Below are 19,571 nucleotides of genomic sequence, written 5' to 3'. Positions count from 1 at the left end.
TGTCTGGGATAGTTAAATTTCTTATGGTCTCAGGCTGAAGCACGCTGCCTTATTACTGGTGGTGGGTATGGCTGTCTTGGACTCCTTTGGATTTGGTTGTGGCCACTTTTCCAGATATAAGGATACAGCTCTTAGCTATCAGATGGACAGTAAAATTTATAGGTGATTCATGTAGAAAAACAGCTTGTTAACTCCTAATAGTTATCTATACAACAACTTCATATACCTGTAACTTTGTTCAAGAGTGGAAACAATTTGAAGGCCCTAGTGTGCTGCCCGAGAGGATGATGCCAATAATCAGTTTGTAATACTTAGTTTTGATATTTTGGTTTTACTTTTTTTAAGTAGGATATTCTACTAATGGCAGGGTTGAGAACAGGCAACATTATAATGGTGTTTGTTTACTTTAGTCTGATGTTAGAATATAATCTCAAAGCAAATCTCAAATCTCTTGCTAAACCTCAGCCTGTCTTAATAAAGGTGAGTTAAATTGTTTAAATTCATTTTAATGATAATAATAAATAGTTTACCTCGAGGTTAGCAGGATGTCCTTTTAAAGCTGCATATGGATTTTTACTGTACACACTGTTTCACCTGTTGCTTGAAATTTGCAGTTACTTTTAGAAAGTTTTACAAGATAGAGAATTGAAGTGTTTAGTTAAAGTAGAACTGTGATTCGAATGAGGATGAATTAAGGGAAGATAATATCATGTTCTGTAGAAATGGCTATTCCTGTTAAAATACCAGTGCTTTATCAAATATTTTACTTTGTCTTATTATTCATTACCAACTACAACAGCCCAAGGCAGGGTCAGCCAAGTCTGTGAAAAGAGCCCATAAGTCTGCAGAGCCCTCACCTGCCTCACCGCTAAAACCAGTCAGCAGCAGAGGTTGGTCGCGCTATTGCTGAATTAAGGTTTTTAAAATAACTATTTCTTGGTATTTTGTAAGGTTTCAAGTAAAATAATTAAACCTGTCCTATATATATGGCAGGACAGTCATGTGAATCACACCTGAAGCCTGCAACACACGATTACGTAGCTGCTTCTAAAAAACCAGAGTCTCCTGTGTCTAAAAGAGAAAAACATAACACATTAAAAGATGTTGAAGCACTGTGCCAGAGTCCGGCCGGGCTTTTGGACTCTGAGGATAATCGTGGATCACCTTTTCCTGTGGAGGAAGTGAAAAGCTCTCCTGTAGTTAAGTAAGTAGAGCTGAACATGCTGTGGTGTCATATTCCATGCATGCCCCTCACTTCAGGGTAAATAAAATTTGGATTATGAACTCATAAAAAATAATTCCAAACTTTTTAGAAAGTTTCCATATCTGGGTTTACAAAGGGCAGAATTGTTTTTTAATTAATATTCTGGTGATAAGTGCAGTACCCAAGTGAAGGAAGCCTGTCAGAATAGATTTAAACTCTTTTTTTCAGGAAAGTGCACCAAAATACCAGTTTCTGAGACAGTCTAGACTTCTTCAGTGAAATCCTATTGACTGTGTTGACTTTAAAAGTTAACAAGAATTTGTTAAAGCAGGAATGAGCAGTCATTGTTCCTCTCACTCTGAATATACAAATGTCTTTTACAAAGTAAACCAGCTTCAGTTGTGATTATTATCTCCTCGTTGGAAGATTTGAAGCTGAACTGCAACACTGGCTAGTTGTCCTGGCCACAGTTCTGCTTTGCTAGAGGATTGAATCTCTGGCGTAGATCATAATGATGGACTGACGCTCATCCCATTGGCTCCCATTGATGGAATGAGATTGGAAAGACAGTGCACCTGCAGTCTAGGAAACCTGGTGGTTTCTGAAGCACACTTTCCTAAAATTAGGAATTTGTCTTGCTGAGCAGCCTTCACTTGGATCAAGAGTCACATGCTGACTCCATGTTGCCTGTGGACACTTGCTACTATGCTGGAAAGTACTACTGCTAATCTGTGTTCCAGCAAGTTTCCAAAGGGAAGCTCATTCATAAGAAGTGAGATGCTGTCAGCAAGAGCATCTGTTCATCCTCACAATACTTTATTGCGCACTCAGGATTTATAGCAACAGGTTTGAATGCTGCTTTTCATTCATAGATTGCGTTTTGATGACTGTAATACGTCAGCTGCAGCAAAGAGTCGTGGAGAAGTTGAAAATTTGGAAGGATCTCAGCCTGGGAGAGATGAGCAGGTTGCTCTTGTGCAAGGAACAGAACGTGTTACTGTGTCTTCTGCCCGGAAAGAGAAGTCTTTCTCTTCAGCTGTCTTAGCAGCTGTAGCAACAAGAACGCTTGGACAGAGGTTTGTTTTGAGGCTTAATATGGAAAGTAGGAAGGATGAACTTTATAATAATTCTTCTGAGGAATGTTCTGTACTGTGTCTAGGTTGGGAGTCACCACTAGATTTGAAAGACTGAAAGTCAATTTCCCCCCAACCCTGAATGATATGAATGTTTTTTTCCGTCCTTTCTTTAGATATTCAACATCGATATCACCACCATCACCTCATCCTGTGAAACATCAAGATATAGAAATAGAAGAAGAATGTGAATTTTTAATTGATGAATCAGGTGATGCATTTTCTACTGCTTGGATTTCAATACCCAGTAAGAGCAAAAGATCAAAAAACGATGGCTCCGCAACTCCCATTTCTAAATCTCAGCCCTCTGAAAAGAAGAAGCCACAGAATAAGAAAGTCAAGAACAGAAAAGTACAGGTAAAAGCACTTACTAAACAGAAACTGGATCATCTGGATGTTGGAGCTTTTGACCTCAAAGAAATGTCAGAGTCAGATCCGATATCTAATAGTGAAGAAAATGTCCTTCCATCTCAAAGCCGTAAGAGTACTCATATGGGTAAGTTATTTAGCAGCTTTTCAGTATTTCCTTCCAGGTCACATTACTGGATTATTTTCTGGTGGTTTATAAGGAAATTATAACAAAGTAGATGATAGGTATTAATGGATTCCTTTTTGGTGTTTCAGTTGCACAGTTAGATTTGGGTGAGACAGAAAGTCTTCACTTTTTTCGCCACACCCTTTGCCTTTCCTGTTAGGACATTGAAAATTAAATTAGCAGTGTTGTCTTTTCTTATGAGGAGCTGTAGAAGGTAGGTACCCACAAGCTTTTGTTCCTCTCTCCATAGAAAGGAGGTTATGTGCTTTGAACAGAAAGGGGATTGAGTTTTAGGAATTATTTGTGAAGGGTTTTGTAGCAGGAAACACTGAAAACTGGAAAGCAGACTGAATGTAACATTTCTGCCCCCTCTTTTTAATTAGGAAATACTGAAAGTATGCCAAAAAGTTTTTTGTAGACTAGTTTAGTGAAAGCCTTCTTTTAGCCATCGGTGATAAAACTGGTTTTGCGATACCTCTTTTTTTTTTTTCTTCTCCATTTTGATTCTTTATTTTGTGCATTCAGATATCAACATATCTCTTCAGGTTTAATAGGAAAAGGTATTAATGTCCAAATGTTTCATGTACTGACAGGAAAGACTAAAAAGGATGCACTTAGACAAGACTCTCCAAACCAGGAAAAGAACACATCCTTGAAACCAGAAGCTGAAGAACTGATGTTGTCGTCGTCTGGACTGGAAACAAAACCATCTGATGAAGAACAGTGTAAAACAAGGATGCTGCCAAGTGAGGATTTGCCTGTGCCCTCATCTGGGCATCAAGAAGAGCAGACTGTGTCTCTAAAAAAGTCTCTCAAGTCTTCCAAGAATCTGCAGTTGGCTTCTAAAGCTTCTCAGCATTTAGTTAAGAAGAAACAAACTGCTAAGCAGAAACTTCCAAAAGTTAAAGTAGCTAAGAGAGGGACAGTAAGTCCAAGGAAGAAGCTTAAAAAATCTGCCCAGAAAAGTAGTAATAAAAAGCCTCAGTTACAAAGAGAGGAGAGTTCTGACAGTGAACCTGGTGAAGAAGAGCTTGAAAGAGAGCCTGTAGAATTGAATGAAGTATGCACCACACCCTTGCATCAGAAATTAGAGACTCCCGTGATTCAGAAGTTGACTAAGTCCGAAAAGCGTAGAAATGTATTACACACACCAGAGTCACCTGGTGGTGCAAATAACAGAACTTCTGTAAAAGCATTACAGCATCCCATGGACAGCGTGAAGAATCCTAAAAAGAAACATTTGCCTGCCAAGTCTTCAGGGAAGATACCCAAAAAGATTCCACGTAGAACCAATAAAGCTCTTTGCTCAAGCCCTGAAGACACCGAGTCTCAAACAGATTCTGACAGCTCTTCTGTACAGGCCATGGCAAGGAAAAAACAGAAGTTACCAGATGTGAAAATAAAAAATAACAAAAGGAAACGTAACAGGCAACATGGACTACAGTAAGCTTTTTGTGTGATTCCTTACAAATGTGGTGTATAACTTGGTAGATAATTAAACTCATCTTGACACCTTTTAAGCAGAGATGGCCCAGTTGAAGTATGTGATAGTTTGAGGCTGGTTGAATAGTTATAGAGAAACCAAGCAGTTTAATCAACATTCTTTTCTCAAAGCTGGGTACCATGTTTAGTGCCTCCTACATGAGGAAGCTTGTTCTAAAGTGTTCTTGTGAGACTTGCAGAGCAGATCCCGTTTAACACAACCCCACCACCAACAGAGTAACTTCACTGTCAAATTTGTTCCTTTTGAAAAATAAATTTAGAAAATACAGCATTTAATTCTTCAGCTGTATTTGTTTTTGTCAATCTAAAGACTAAGTTCAAGTGGTCTAAAACCTGGTTTATAATCATTGCTTTTTAATTTTTTTAATGCCTTTTTTATAGTTTTGTTCAGGATGCAAAATTATTGACCTGCAGGTTCCTTTCATTAAGTTGACTTAACACCAAATGTAATAAGAATAATTTTTTCTTTTCTAGAGATTCCTTTGTAGCTGAGAAGGTTGTGAGTTTCGAAAGGTAATTTCCTGAGTTGTCTGAAAAATGTTAATTTAATCCTACTTCTGCCCCACTGAGACCCCCCTGAGACTGAGCAACTTGTATGGCTGGTGTGTTCTGTGCCTTCCTGGTGAAGCACCAAGTGGAACAGGATTGTGATTCATGCTTGAGGGTTTTAAATACTGTGCTAGTACATTTAATAAAGTAATACAATTTTTCTTCCTGTCAAGAATAAGGGGTCATAATAAGCTTCTTGCCTTTGGGGATTTCTTTCCTTTGAGGCTTGCTTCCACATGAGTGTGTAATTTTTGAATAGAAATACCAATGCTCCTAGAACTAATGACAGCTGCACTAATAAAATTGATGTCAAGTAGGGTATAGAACTATATCTACAATCCAAATTCTTTGTGCACATACACAGGCATGTATCTTCCCCTTTCAAGGGATGGGAACTTAATAACAAAGCAAACAGGAGTGGCAGTCTGTGAATTTATTAAATTCTTGTGCAGTCATTCTGCTGAAAATGTTGGGGGCTTTAATTCTAAGGGAGCCTACTGCAGACTGACTTGGAAAATTTGTAGTGTAGGTTTGCTAATCTAAATAATTGAAATGGATCTTTTGGACTTGATGTGGATAACAGCTGAACTTCACTGGCACACTAAAAGCAGTGATGCACAGCCTCAGATGGGGGAAGAGGGAATGTTAAGGGTACTGATGTTAAGGCTGTAGAAGTCCTGTTTCAAGTGGGTTAATTGCTACGGAATCTGTTGGAGTTATATGTGTAAATTTTTGCCATTTTATGGGGGAGATTTCATTACAGACTACGTATTAGAAGCTGTTTTACTGTCCTTTCCTTACAGTATGCAAAACAACTCTTTAAAGCACTTCTATAATCGTGGTATATGGAAAATTGTTTGTGTAAGGTAATGCTACAGAGGTGAGGAGAAGGTCTATTCTGGAAGGGAGAAAAAAAGAAGTTTAGGAAACCTGTTTAGAGAGGAGGTGTGGACACTAATTTGTCTGCCTGATGACTGAGTAGAGGAGTAGTTAATGAACTTCTTGACCTGTGATTTCTAAGGAGCAGTCATTTGCTTCAGTGTCTTAATTGGTATGGACATGTTTAAAAATAAAACCCAGCCCACATGATCTGAAACAAACTTAAATTCACTATTCTTGGCAGTGTAATGTTCCTTTGACATTTAACATGTTCAAGCAGGTGTATTTTTTTTTTTTCCTTTGCAGTGGGCCTGTTCTAGAAGATTGTGATAAATTTGCTTCCAGCAGTAAGTCTCCTGAACAGGATGATACATCTTCAGGTAATGTTTAAACTTGGTATTTCCTTGCATTTTGTAGGTTTCTTATAAACTGTAGCTGACAGTTCAGTAGTTTCTGTTGTGTTCAGCTTGTCCAGAACAAGAAATGCAGGTTTTATTGGCTGTGGTTACATTTGTGTCCAAGTGTGTGGTGCAGCGTACTAGCTTCATGGTGTTAGCTTTGGGAGAACACAGCCCTCCACGGTTTGGCATCATGCCTACCAGGATGAAGTTATTCTTTCCAAAATACTTAGAGAAAATTTTTCAGGCTCAGTTTGTACCAGTTTGATGTGTTGCCATATGGTGGTCCTGTATGCAGTCACTTCAGGCAACCCTGAGCCAAATTAAGGCATTAATGGTGTCATGGCCTGTTTGCCAAAGAATACTTTGGTTTGGTGGTTTTGGGGGGAAGAAGGGGGCAGTGTTTGTTGGATTTGTTTGGGGTGTTTTTGGTTGGTTGGTTTTGTTTTGTTGTGTTAGGGGTTTTTTGTTAGTTGTTTGGTTTCGTTTTGAGTTTGGGGGTTTTTATGTGTGTGTTATTACTTGTTTGGTTTCAGTTTTAAGTTTCACTACACAAGTTGCACATGTAGTCATAATGAACATGAGCCCTGGAGATACGAAGTCTTTTCATTAGTGTTTCAGGGTCAGATGTGAATGTTATTAGTCCATGCAATGCTTTCTTCAGATACCTAGTTTTGTGTGTGTTCTGGTTAAAAATTTGTTCTAAAGTTAGGTTTGAGTGATATGAATCTGAATGACCGTGCACTTTGATCAATAAAATTATGTGTATAGTTTGTAATTTGTCAATGTTCATTTTATCAAGAGGGAGAGGTCTGAGGAGTATTTACTTGAATGTATAATTTTCAAGTAATTTTTAAGTTTACTCTGTTTAAAAACTAATTACATATACTGTTTATCTACACTGGGTTTCATATATGTTTATAGCAAAAGGTGTTACTGGAAGCACTATCCTTGTGACTTCTGTTTGTGTTACTTTTGGTTGCTTCTGGTGGGTATATTGAAGAAAAGTCAGGAATAATAAACGCCGTTGGTGGTGGGGTTTTTGAATGTGTTTTCAGATAATTCTGAAGACTTGAATTACAAATTAAGACACCTGTTGTCAGACGACATAGCAAGGCATAAAATAGGTAAGAGTATTTTAAAATATCATAATGTAAGTGTGTAAATGCAAATGCATTTTCAGCTTGATACAAACATTGCTGAAGGAGACAGGCAAACACCTAGAAATAGGTTCATCTGTTCGTAAGTACTTACAGATAAGATTTGTTATTTCTTCATGTATAGCCCTTCTCTTAATTTTAAAGTTATTTTTAAAAACTTCTAGTGTTTTTTTATTGCCATATTCAACAATTATCTTTTTATCTGCCACACTTCCGTTTTTCATGGTATAGTGTTAAGGAAACTTAAGGAGCCACTCTGGCAGTCACACTCCCACCACCAGAGACTTTAAGTCCTGGGACTGAATCCCCTTTACAGTGGGTGGCTCCAGTGCCCTGACAGGTGCCCCACTTGACCCTACACAGCCAGACAAGGTTTCCGTGCTGGCTTGACCCTGGATTTCCCATGGCAGAGTCTCAGACCTCTGGTTCCTTTAAGTAATTTTATGGTGTAGTAACAGAATAACAGCTTAAACTGGAACAAAGGACTATCTGGGCTTTTGTACCCTCCCAGTCTGTGTGCCGGACAGTCTCGAGTCCTGCTGGTCCTTCCAGCTGAGTCCTCGGCTCCTGCTGTGTCTCTGAGTGTCCGGTCACCTGGCTGGGCCACAGGTCCCCGTGCCCTTTGTTGTGCAAAGGGTCAGCATCAGTTCACAACCTCTTGCCTGAGGCTCCCACCCAGAGCTCAGTCTCTGGCTGGCACTGCAGCTGCACACCCAGCTACGTGCACTGAATATATTCCTAAACAACTGAGTCAAGACAAACTCTTACTGTTCAGTGAGAGCAGTAAGAGTTTGGATTGGTTTTACGCAGTAAAACTGAGAGTGCAAATAACCTGCCTTCTGTGGTGGTCTGAGTCTGGATAGGGTGGAACAATGGGAATGCAGTCAGTTGTAGTCCCATGCTTGTCTGTTTTACATTGTGGGTGTTTTTTTATTGGCTTCATTATTTTTTTATGCACAACACTTCAGTTTAACTTCGAAAACTGCTTTAGCAACTGTTTTCTATTTACCATTTTTAACATTTAAATATTATTGATTAATTTTCTCTGAGATCTTAAGGGGCTTTTACTCTTACAAGCACTGAAATATCATATCTCACTGTGTTCATATATGGCAGCTTGCACAACTTGAAAGTTGAGATGATGTGATTAGTACAACTGAAGATAAATATCTGCGAAATCTTGGAAATATGTGGAGTTTCTGTTTGCAAAAGTGTTGCTCTTCTGGACCCTGGAAACAGAATTTATGAATGTGGAAGAGAAGGATGTGCCTATGCAGTCTCTGTTACCCTCCCCTTGCCATAACCGAGGCAGTGCCTTTTTACAGTTGCTAATGAAATCCCCCAGATTCAGGCAGGGTTCTTAGTCTTTGTCTAGAGCTTTGTCTTCACAGTTGTAGCATGTTTGCTGTCCTTGAGCTTGAGCTCCTAATGTCTGTGTGTCTGTGGTTCACTAAGATGTATAGAATGAAATCTAATGTCCAGTCAGGGTGATGATTGTTTAAGAAAAAGGGGAGTGAAATACTGATGTATGCAAAAGAAGGCATTTGGCAATACTTGAATCCTATTTTCTTGTCATGATAGCAATGTGATAAAAATATCAGCTGGGAAGTGCTGACCCTCTTGTGGTACAGAACAAGAGGAAAAGATACTTAATATTTTCTGTCTCTGAATTTTTCTTTCATACTTGATGTGAATGACTTCATCCTTCAAATTAGTAATGCCTACCAACACACCTAATGTTCGTCGGACAAAGAGGATACGACTAAGACCTCTGGAATACTGGAGAGGCGAGCGCATAAACTATACTATGCAGCCTTCAGGTATGAGTTCCACAATACTTATTTGCTTCCTTCTGATAGAGCAGAAAAGAGAAATCTGTGAGTTGATCTTGTGCTGTGGGAGCTTTGAGACACTTATTATTGGATAACTTTTTAAAAAAAGATTATTTGTGGTCTCCAGTTAGGCATCTCTCCATGTAGTCATCTTCTCTTTTGACACTCCTGTGTCAGCTGAAAATAGTGTCAGCAGAGCATGTTAAGTACCTTGCCTTGCCTTCATTATTTAGGGAAGAACAGAACACTTTCTCTGTACTAGTGGGTTTTTTATGCCAGAGATTATGTATGATATTGGAAAGAGATACAATCTACTGGATCATTCATTGGAGCATTTCTCTTTGTGTGAGGATTGTTTTCCAGAGCTGATACTATAATATTTTATTCAGTCTCAGTGTTAAATACCTTAAGTGAGAAAATAAATCTTGTTCTCAGGAATTTTTTTTTACTGACAATTCAGCCTAGTTTAGTCCTTTCCTAATTAATTGGTTCACTCAAAAATAGTATTTCTTTGTGTCTCTAAAAGTGATATTTTGTCTTAAAAATTACTTGCATGTCATGGTTTTCTGAAATGTTCTTTGACTGAAATTTGATGAAATTATTTTTAAAATGTCTCAAGTTGCATTGCACTCCAAGATACTTAATGTTGAAAAGCTTTTTTGTTTGTTCTGGCTTTCTAAAGTGATCTGAAAAGTTCAGCACCAAGGAAGTGTATTCTCAATTGAAATGCTATTTGGTTGGTCAAGATTGCATTCTTTTAAATTTGCTATGAGTTAGTGAACTTTGTTTAACGTCCTTTTGTTTCAGGAGGGCTTGTGATTAGTGGATTAGTGCATCCAGAAACACCATCTCCCAGGAAGAGTAAAAGAAGGAAGGATCGTCCCAAGCAGAAAAGAGATAAAACAAGTATGAACACAGACTTTTTTCCTTTGGATACTTAAAGTCTCTTTAATCAAATGCTCTATTGCTGTAAGATTTTCCTCCCATAAACACTCAATTCTCTCTCTGGGTGAAAATAATTTTATAACATAATTTTGTAATGTGATCTGATGTGGAAAAACCTGCTCCTACTGGATCTATAGCAATGTTGTACATTCTTGTTGTAAAATTGTTCGCTCCTCAGAGTAAGAAAGGAAGAAATGCTGGACATACCCGAAGTGCTTTTGGGCCTTTAAAGCAGAGGCTGAAGAAACTAAACTGTACTTACTTTGTGTTCAGATCGTGATGCTAGTGTGCACAGTTAAGGTATAAAAACTTGCCGCCATTTTACTGATACCTGTAGTAACACATCTAAAAATGCAGCAGAGAGTGTTAGTAGGGTTTCAAGCTGTTGTAGGTTAAATACAAAACCACAACACGGTAGGTGAAGGGAGAGCTTTAAGAACAATGCTTAAAATAGTTCAAAGTGGGCAATAAATCTGTGTTTAAACAAATAGAGACTCTCTGTCCAGTAGATAATAAATATGTAAATAGTGCTCAGAAAAGAGAGTCAAAGTCCAAAAGCCAAAATATTTTTGCTGTGCTCTCTGGAAGATGTTGTAATGCTAAAGAGCCTTTCTTTATGAGGACTGTCTAGAGCTTTTGTTTGAAGCTGAAACATTTCTCTGTGAAGTTACAGAATTAATAAAACAAGAGCTAACAAGGATGGAAAGTGCCATACAGTTCTAGCACTAAAGTAATCAGGACTGAAATAATCATCAGAGAAATAAGGAAGAAAACAATTACTGTTGGTACCAATTTCTGATTTTATATGTGTTTCATGTAAATTTTATTCCTTACCTCAAAAAGAAAGTGGTAGGACTAGAGAAGGTTTAGGGAAAGTTCATCAGAAACAGAGAAGGACTTCTGTAGTGAAGACTCCTCAGCCCTGAAGAGAATACTATGGAGGTCTCTAAGGAGGAGGTCTAAAAACACCTCTGAAATCATGACATGGAGAAGGGAAATAGGGATAAACGATTTTGTTGGGGTTTTCTGCTTGTTTTTTTAAACACAAGAACTAGAAGGTATGGAAGGAAGACAGTGAGAGCTGGGTTCTTCAGCAAAATAAGGTGGTCATTCTCACTGTGTGCTTCCTGAATATTGTGGATAAAAATATTTATGTAGTTTCAAGGCAAGAACCAGGTATATTCACAGGAGACTTAACTGTTAATAGCTCTAAATAAAGCCTGTGAGCTCCAGATTAGAGGTGAAAAGTATTCTATTGAACAATCAGTACATTATTATGGCATTTTTGGGAATGGAAGGAATACCTGTTTTGGGCCACTGATGGGAGACAGAGCCCTGGTCTAGGTCAGTCTTTGATCTAAGTACAGTTTAAATTGTAATATGAATCATTTGCAGCCTATGAGGACCTGAGCTGGTACTAACTGTTCATACTGTATCTTACAAGAACTATTGGTTGCCTTTGAACTGTCTTCCAGAGGTGATTGATTTCCTCTGTGACAGACATTCGTCCTTGGAGACACATCCTTGAGTCTTAGTGATGCATATAAGGCCTGTCAGCCAAGTAAAATTTCTAGCACAAATTCTTAAATGTTATTGATACAATAAAAATTCTGTTTTTATAGCTAGTAGAGTTACACCTGTTGCTGCTTCTTTTTATGGAGACATGGTTATGTTGGAACAAAGCTGTTCAAACACAGTAACTTTCTTCCTCCCCCTGACTGTCTTGCTGTAAGAGTATTTAAGCTGCCATGTGTGCCTACGAAATCCTATAGCTTGCCTTTAGCATGCTTCTTCGGTCTGTGTTTAAAGAAATTTCCTGTGCGCTGTAGAGCTAAAATTGTCTGCTTAAGAGAATTCTGCAAGAGAGCTTTGGGATATTTATTCTGCTGTGAATATTCTAAAGCATCACTTTTCTTTTTGAAAAGCATAGCGGTGTCATCAGTTCTTAGGATATTGCTTTCTCTGGAAAAATCCTTTTTATTATAGAAATAGTTCTCAGATTTACAACTTACAGCGAGCTTCCTGTAATGTTATTTCGTGAGAAAAGGAAAATTGGACATGTGCTTATCTTTTGAATGCTTTCTCTCTTAAGTGTCCTGATGCCTATCAGTAGTGGGTAAGAGCAAAAACACTTGTTCTTCGTACTTCATCATGTATTTCATATTCTCTCAGCATCTGTTGCTAGCAAAACACTTCTCTCAAAACACAAGAGTTTACTTTTGAGTAAATACTGTTGTTAATACCATAAGATAAATAGTTTCCTTGGATAAATCCTAGGAAATTCCTTAGGATTTAGAGAGTGTTCATCTCTTACACACAGAAATAATTCCAATGAAAAAGACATTTTCAAAGAATTGTTATGGATGGTTTTCTTTATTTGAAGAAAGAGTATTCAGTCTATTTAGTCACTTATTACAGAAAATTTAAGTACTTAATGTGTCACATTAGAATTGTGGAAAAGCTGTGGTTAAATGATTAACTTTTTAAAATCTATACTGATTACTTTTCTGGTTTTGTTTTGGTTTCTTTGTATCCTCAGATACAAGAGAGATACCTGCAAGTTTGGACCACACCCTAGCTGATACCTCTAAGCCAACCATTGTACTGGACCCAGTAACAAATAAGGAAGTACATCTAGGTGAGTTGAAGGGATGTGGCCAAGGGACTTCCTGAATCATGTAGACTGATAAGAAAAACAGAATGTTCATGCCACATTTGGCATAAAAAGGTGAGGTTTTGAAATATTCATTGTTCTTTTGGAGAAAGTTCTGAGGAAGACACAAAAAATGTCCTGTTTTTTCAGCAAAATATTGAGTCTAGATTTTGGAGGTGTTACACTGAAAGAATATGCACTGAGCATGTAACAAGACAAATTATGTGGTAGCATTAATGTTAATCTCCTGGACGTTTTTTGTAGATTGTATCAACACTGCAAGCAGTAACACTTACTACGTCAAAGATGAAGCAGTAGAAATATACAAAACTTTAAATACATCTCTTTTTGCAACGGGTAGATTGATTCTGAAACCATTTAAAGAAAAGGGACACCAGTTTGTCCACATGGATACAATAGTAAGTGTGCTTTTTTGAAATTTTTGTAAAATGGACTTTGTAAACAGAAGATCTGTTGGAGCGGTTGGAAGTAACATATGAAGTTGAGAGGTCCCCCTGACTCCCCTCAATACAAACAAACATTAATGAATCGTTTGCTAGAGGTAATTTGCACGCACATTGCCCTGCCTTGCTTTGTATTAAATCTGTATGTCCATGTGCTCCTGTTTTCTGGATCTTGCAGGCAAGATAGAAATAGCAAAAAAATAAAACTGGACCCCATCTGCCTTTTGAGTTGAGCATCTTATTTTTCATCAGTATGGAAAAAAGGGATTGCAGCTCTGCTAGCTTATTTGGGGTTTTATCTTTGTTATATGTATGCAAGTGTTTTCTTGTATATCTTTCTTAAATGTTTGCAAAGGAAGTGCTGCTAACCTTAGAACCTTTGGCTTCCATTAAGGCTTTCCATATTATCCGTGGCAAAGTTATTGTTACGTTACATAAGACATCGTATTATCTGACTGCAGGGGACTGCTTCTATGTTCCAGCAGGTGAGTACATGGGTCTGAAACCCATTTGTTGGGAGGTGCATGAGACTAAATTAGCATGCTAGGAATCAAAACCAAACAGAATGACTGAAAGAGAGAAGATTGAACAGAGAATGGGAAAGTACAGGGTGATGAAGAATGGAATGTGACACAACACTGGACATGGGTTGATTATCTAATTGTTGAATGCAGGGATACATATACCGCTTGTTTATGTGAGTTGGCCTCAATGTTGTGGTGACACTACCAAGTTCTAAGAGTAAATTTATCTTGGTATTCTGGTTCTGTCACTAGCTGTAATGTTGAGGAAACATCACAGACAGCTTAATGTTAGTGGTAGTTAATATAATTGTTTTGGTCACCATATGCTTGCTGCTTTTTTCCTATGTAAAATTATGAAAATCCATTTGGATCAGTTCACCATATTTTGTGCTTTGTGCGTGTATATAGAAGGTTTAAAATATCTTGTTGAATAGGTTGTACCTTCATATGTTATTTTGACAATTTAAAGGCTTGATTTTGTCCTTCTGATATAAAAGTGGCGTGAATTCCATACGGGAAGCTGTCCATCAGTGGGTTAAGACACTAGTCAGGAGATTTTGTAGTAGTGTTAAAGCAGGCTGTTCATGGAGCTGTAGAGAGCTTTTGTACAGCTTCTTGTGAAGAAGCTTATCCTTAGAAAATGAGGAATTAGCCCTTTTTTTCCCCGTTAACTTTTCAGCACAATGTCCTGAGTGAACAATCATTGTTCAATTAATGCTTGATGTTTTGAAGCATTTTTCTGGTGTTTGTTTTAGTTTTAAAAGTTTAGTGGGTCTGTAGAGACAATTTTGTCATTTGCTTTTTGGGAAAGCAGATTATATAGAACACTGAAAGTTTTGTATGACCGTAAGGATCTACACTTCATTCTTCCCTGCTTCCTGATGGCTGCTCTCAGTATGTCTGGATGGGCAATGCAGTGTTTGTGGCAGGTGATCCCTGTAATTCATCGTGTGGCTGTATATGAGTGTTAGGAGGTTGCTCGTTCCTGATGCTCAGGGCCTATTAGATAATGCTATTTTGTGGTCATGTTAGTGTGCAAATCTCAAGTGAAGATATGCAGGTAAGTTTCCATTGCAGTTTTTATTGATAGTTTCTGTAGGAATAAATTAAAGTAGATTCAGTCACCTTAAAGTTTTATTGTGGGTTTTGAGAGCTGAGAGCTCAAACCCGTTACATTCTTCTCAGTAAAAATCTTCTAAGCAAAGATTGAAGTAAATGACACTAGCTGTGTTCTTTGTCGTCTCTTTGAAATGCACTGACCTGCCTGTAAGAGTGGCATCCTAGATTAGGAGCTAATATTCCTTCTGTTAAAATATATAAAAAAAAAATATACTTGGCTGAAGACAAGACAGGACTTCAGTCCTAGTGGCTCCTAAGGAAAACTTACTCTGTTTTTATTTGTAGGAAATGGATATAACATACGTAATCTTCTGAATGAAGAAAGTGTTCTTCTCTTCACACAACTCAAAAACAGGTGAAGAACTTTCTGCAGAGAAGTTTGCCTAAACACTTGTCAATTTTTTGTATGTTCTGAAGTTCTTTTTACATACAGAAATGTTCGAGTCAGCCCATCCTAACATTACAAATTAATACAGAGCAGCTGAAATCAACGTACGAAGAGTTGAGACAAAAACCAGAAGAATGTTGGTAATTGGCTGTCAAAATGAAATGACATACTGAAGGGCCTTGCTCTGCAGCAGTTACTGTTCTTGTGCCATCCAGTGACAGAAAACTATAAGTATGAAATGTGTGGGTATATTTGTAGTTCCAAATTGTATCAATATGCTTAATCTCCCTAAAGATGCTTAGCACTTGAAAAACGTTGACATCTTCAGCTAACATCTGATGCATAGTCTTAACAACTGCCTGGTACAACCTGCTCAGAATAATCTCTGTTTAAATGATGAACCTGCTGTTTGCATTCCAGTAATTGTTGTCTAGGAGATGGGCTGCTGAAATGCTGTTGTGCTGGGGTCCAGCCGCCTTCTTATATGTTAATGACAGGCGCTCCTTCCTTGTCTGGCAGCTGGATGATTAGTGCCTCCAATCTGAATAGGAAAATAGGAGCTCTTAAGTAGGAGCTTATCAGTTGTGTCTTTTTTGTGGAAGCTATGGCTTGATTAGCTCTGAACATTGTTGATAGCTTTATTTTGTGTAACAGTGATAGGTCATTGCCAAATGTATTACTTTAATATCTCCTTTTGATTTGCTTACTGTGTTCCTGGATAATAATGAGGACCTTTGGGAAAGCTGTAATTACACTGTATACTCCAGAAGCCAAGTCTAGACAGCAGATGGTATACATAGCATTTGTCTCCCAAGCTCTTCGAGGTTTCTTCTGGCTGAAGATAAGGATGAACTACAGCTATTGTGGTATTCTGCTTTCTCTCTCTGGTCATTTCCATCCTCGAAGAGAAGGAGATAAGGAAAATTGAATTGGAATTGTGAACTTCCAAGGACTTGAGGATTGAGCACTAACCTTGTAAGCAGTTTTGGCCATGATCTTTATGCTAAATCTAGAGTATACATTAAAGTAGGAAAGAATTGGCTTTCAGCTAACTTCCTGTGTGTGTGAAGGGCTTGGACACCAAGATTACCATGCCTCTGTGAAAGATCCTTTGGATTGGGGAATTTGAGATAATACTGTCATTCTCTTTCAAGCAGTAGTTCCTATGGTTAGTGCATATGTAGACTGACAGCGGAAATACTGGTAGAAGTTGTGCGCTGTCTTTTCATTCATGGCTGAGTCATGTGTACCTGAGAAAATGAAACAGGAATGTGCCTATTGCCTTTTAGTTCTGTCTTGAAACGAACTACTGTCAGAGTTCAGACTACACAGAAAGACTTTTTTTCCAGCTCCAACTCTTGTAAGCAGTTTAAGAGTTTTTTAAAAAGAAAAAAGTCATTTAGTTACATTAGTTACATATGGTTTACAATATAAATTTGATGTTGGCAGCTTTTCTAAATTTTGGGCTTGGGTTCGTCTTTTCAAGGTCAGCAAGATTCAAATAATGTCCTTCCTGTGTTGGAGCCATACCAGCTACCAGATGGGCACACATGCTGTCTCACTGCTTGAGGGGATTCCACCCACTAAAACGTTTAGTTTTTGTCTTTCAACTCCTCAGGCCTACAGAGATCTGGAATTTTGCCACTTGGAAAAAGAGTACAGGGCTAGGATTAAACCAAAGACTCTGCTTCTAACCCAAGCAGGTCTCCCAGCAGTCAGGCCATGGATGTGATGGTCTCTGATCCCAGCAGCAAATTGGTTCCAGCTGAAAATCAGAACAAGAAAACTTTTCAGTTGTGTTAATGGCCAGGGAGTTCTGAAGAAAGATACCCTGCGAACTCTTACCTGTGTTACCTGTCTGCAGATTGGGTAGCAGAAGGATGGATACTTAAGGGGTTAGCATAGGTAACTTATGTGGATGGACTACAGAGCACGTTGTCCTAAAGGAAAGTGTGGGTGGATGCCGTGGCAGAGCTCAGCAGGCTGCTGCTTGCCAGGGATGTGTTTTCCTTTGGTGGGCTGAGATGAGAAGTGATAACATTACCCATGTCATACCAGGCACTGATGTGTCTTCCCCCACTGCACTGTACTGCAACTTGGCAGCAAAGTTTTGAGGGGTTTTCTTTTGGGTAAAGAGCACTAAGTCCTTCAGGATGCTTTCTTAAGCAGAAGTAATGTGTGCAGACCTTTTCCTGACACAGGCTGGAAAGTGCAGATGTCCAAGTGCAGGTCTAAGGTCAGCATGGCTGTTTGTGTTTTCCTATTTCTGTGTCTGGGAGCATCAAGAGAACAGGGAGGATTTGGTAAAGTACATCACTTTTTAGGCTGGATGGTTTTGCTGCTTTCTGGCAGGTCAGTTTCTTAGGTGAAATGTCCCGTGTAGTTTGCAGAGAACATTTTGTAGCTGGACTACATCTGAGTATGTTTGTGGTTTACTTTTTTTTTAAGAAGCAATATCAGGTTTGCCAAGGGATGTTCTCTGGAATATTGCTGTGGTTTAGCAACAATTCTATTATTTGTCAGTAGATGGGGCTTTAAGCACAGCTGTTGGTCCTTTGCTGGCCTCTGTGCTCATTAGGGTCTGGTTTTTGAAAGTCAAGAAGAGTGTATTACAGGTGGAGATAAATTTAGTTGAATTCTCTTGCAAGGAGATGTAAATCAGTTGCCCTTCACAGTAGGATGTAACTACTGAACATTGCTAAGTTCGTTCAGTTACATGGATGTTGTACTTGTTGCAGCCACTTGCACAAAATTGTTCTTTAAAACATTAGTGTATAGCAGGACCTGGGTTGTTCACCATTGGTCTGGATTGCATTTCAAATTTTTTTTCTTCAACTTGGCACTTGTTAGAAATTTGCTGCTGTGTCATTAGCCTAAATATAGTTTGAGGAAGTGCAGGAGAATGTTCTGAGTGCCAGGACTCCTATGGCTGCTGAGTTGTGCAGTGTGTCAATCAATAATCAGTTGTTAAGTCAGAAGCAGCAGCTGATGTTTCACCTCTGCCTGGTCTTGCTTTGGCTCCTCCTTCCTACGTTTTTGTATACATCAAGCCAAATAGGATATTGCAAAGAAATAAGCCTTTTCTGAAATGTGAGAAGTTAATGTTCTTCCTGCATGTGTGTGATTCTTTTTGCCAGCATATTTTCTGCTCTGCTGGGTAATCTCACTTCCTCTGGCTACTGTTGTTTTTAGCCAGGTTTTTGCAGAGCTAGGCTGAAGTTGGTTAACCAGTGTTACCTGTTGTGGAGTGATGTGTGGGATCTTTGTCTTGAAAGAGACATGGCCTTTCTGTTGTCTGTGAGATGCACTTACTGTTCCTAGTGGATACCTACTGATATCCTAGTGGATATCCCTGTTTCAGTGTATTAATTCATTGCTTTCTGTCAACAGTAATTGAGAGAGCTGGAAACAAAAGCCAAGTCACATATTTCAGCTTCATGTTGATAGGTTCATGTGTTCTATAGTAGGTACTGTGGTGACATCCAGGGGCTTGTTTTAAGAGGCTTAACTGAGAAGTCCTGCCACAGTAAAAAGTCAGAGTTTTGAAGGCTTTGACTCCCTTCAAAAAAATTACAGGTTAGTAGGTTCTTCTGCAAATCTATCTTTTCATAGTTTCATTTGGTTAGAAAGCTGTTCCTGTTTTACTAACAAAGCTTTTTGCGGTTTAAATTAGCAGAAGAATGATGGCAGAACAGTCAGATGTGTATGCACATCCATATTTGTACGACTCTGTAAACATAAAATAGAAGATTGTGAGCTGAGTAATTACAGAAAAAATAAACAGGACCAATAAAAGAGACTGTTGCGGCACATATACAGTTTCTTCTATTTTTCAAGTGCACAACTAAATTGGTTATCTGCAGATGATTTTAAATTAACATTTGGGGAATGCAATAAACCTAAAGAGCCATTTCCTCATAACAGCTGAAAAGGCATTTCAGCATGAAGGAATATTTCTTGGATTTCTACTGATGTATAGACTCTGCATGATGTCTTTTGCAATACAGGATTTACTTTAAGTGGTGATTAATTGCAGGTGATACATCTAACTGAAGAGCATGGACCATGCCTCTTTAATGGTATTGACAGCTGTTGTAACTGAATATCCTAGTTTTTCCAAACTGGTACATTTCCTTGGCAGAATATCTTGTCACTTCACAGATGTTCACAGATATAGTCAGAAGAGATCTCAAAGGCAAACTTTTGGGTTGCATAGATGAGCTTCAGTTAGGATTTGACAACCAAAGTGATTCCTGTGGTCCACTTCTAAGATGCAAACATGGTT

The 19,571-nt window shown here is 38.4% G+C and overlaps 1 protein-coding gene across 3 annotated transcripts in view; it reads left to right on the top strand.

Annotated features, from left to right (window-relative positions):
* CENPC (centromere protein C) overlaps window positions 1-19,571 on the top strand; it is a 28,466-nt gene that overhangs the window by 3,427 nt on the left and 5,468 nt on the right. For 2 of the 3 annotated variants that reach the window (XM_019293457.3, XM_019293458.3), the window contains 14 exons: window positions 800-890; window positions 994-1,204; window positions 2,077-2,280; window positions 2,454-2,833; window positions 3,466-4,315; window positions 4,850-4,888; window positions 6,110-6,183; window positions 7,260-7,328; window positions 9,077-9,181; window positions 10,001-10,099; window positions 12,678-12,776; window positions 13,056-13,210; window positions 13,650-13,740; window positions 15,184-15,253. In XM_019293457.3, the coding sequence (XP_019149002.1) occupies window positions 800-890; window positions 994-1,204; window positions 2,077-2,280; window positions 2,454-2,833; window positions 3,466-4,315; window positions 4,850-4,888; window positions 6,110-6,183; window positions 7,260-7,328; window positions 9,077-9,181; window positions 10,001-10,099; window positions 12,678-12,776; window positions 13,056-13,210; window positions 13,650-13,740; window positions 15,184-15,253 (2,537 nt within the window). Of the gene's footprint in view, window positions 1-799; window positions 891-993; window positions 1,205-2,076; window positions 2,281-2,453; window positions 2,834-3,465; window positions 4,316-4,849; window positions 4,889-6,109; window positions 6,184-7,259; window positions 7,329-9,076; window positions 9,182-10,000; window positions 10,100-12,677; window positions 12,777-13,055; window positions 13,211-13,649; window positions 13,741-15,183; window positions 16,262-19,571 lie in introns of all 3 variants that reach the window. The other variant, XR_002048288.3, reaches the window with a different exon arrangement.

This window comes from Corvus cornix, chromosome 4, assembly GCF_000738735.6.
Source record: "Corvus cornix cornix isolate S_Up_H32 chromosome 4, ASM73873v5, whole genome shotgun sequence".
In the NCBI taxonomy this organism is placed as follows: domain Eukaryota; kingdom Metazoa; phylum Chordata; class Aves; order Passeriformes; family Corvidae; genus Corvus; species Corvus cornix.
This window is presented reverse-complemented; position numbering and strand designations above follow the sequence as displayed.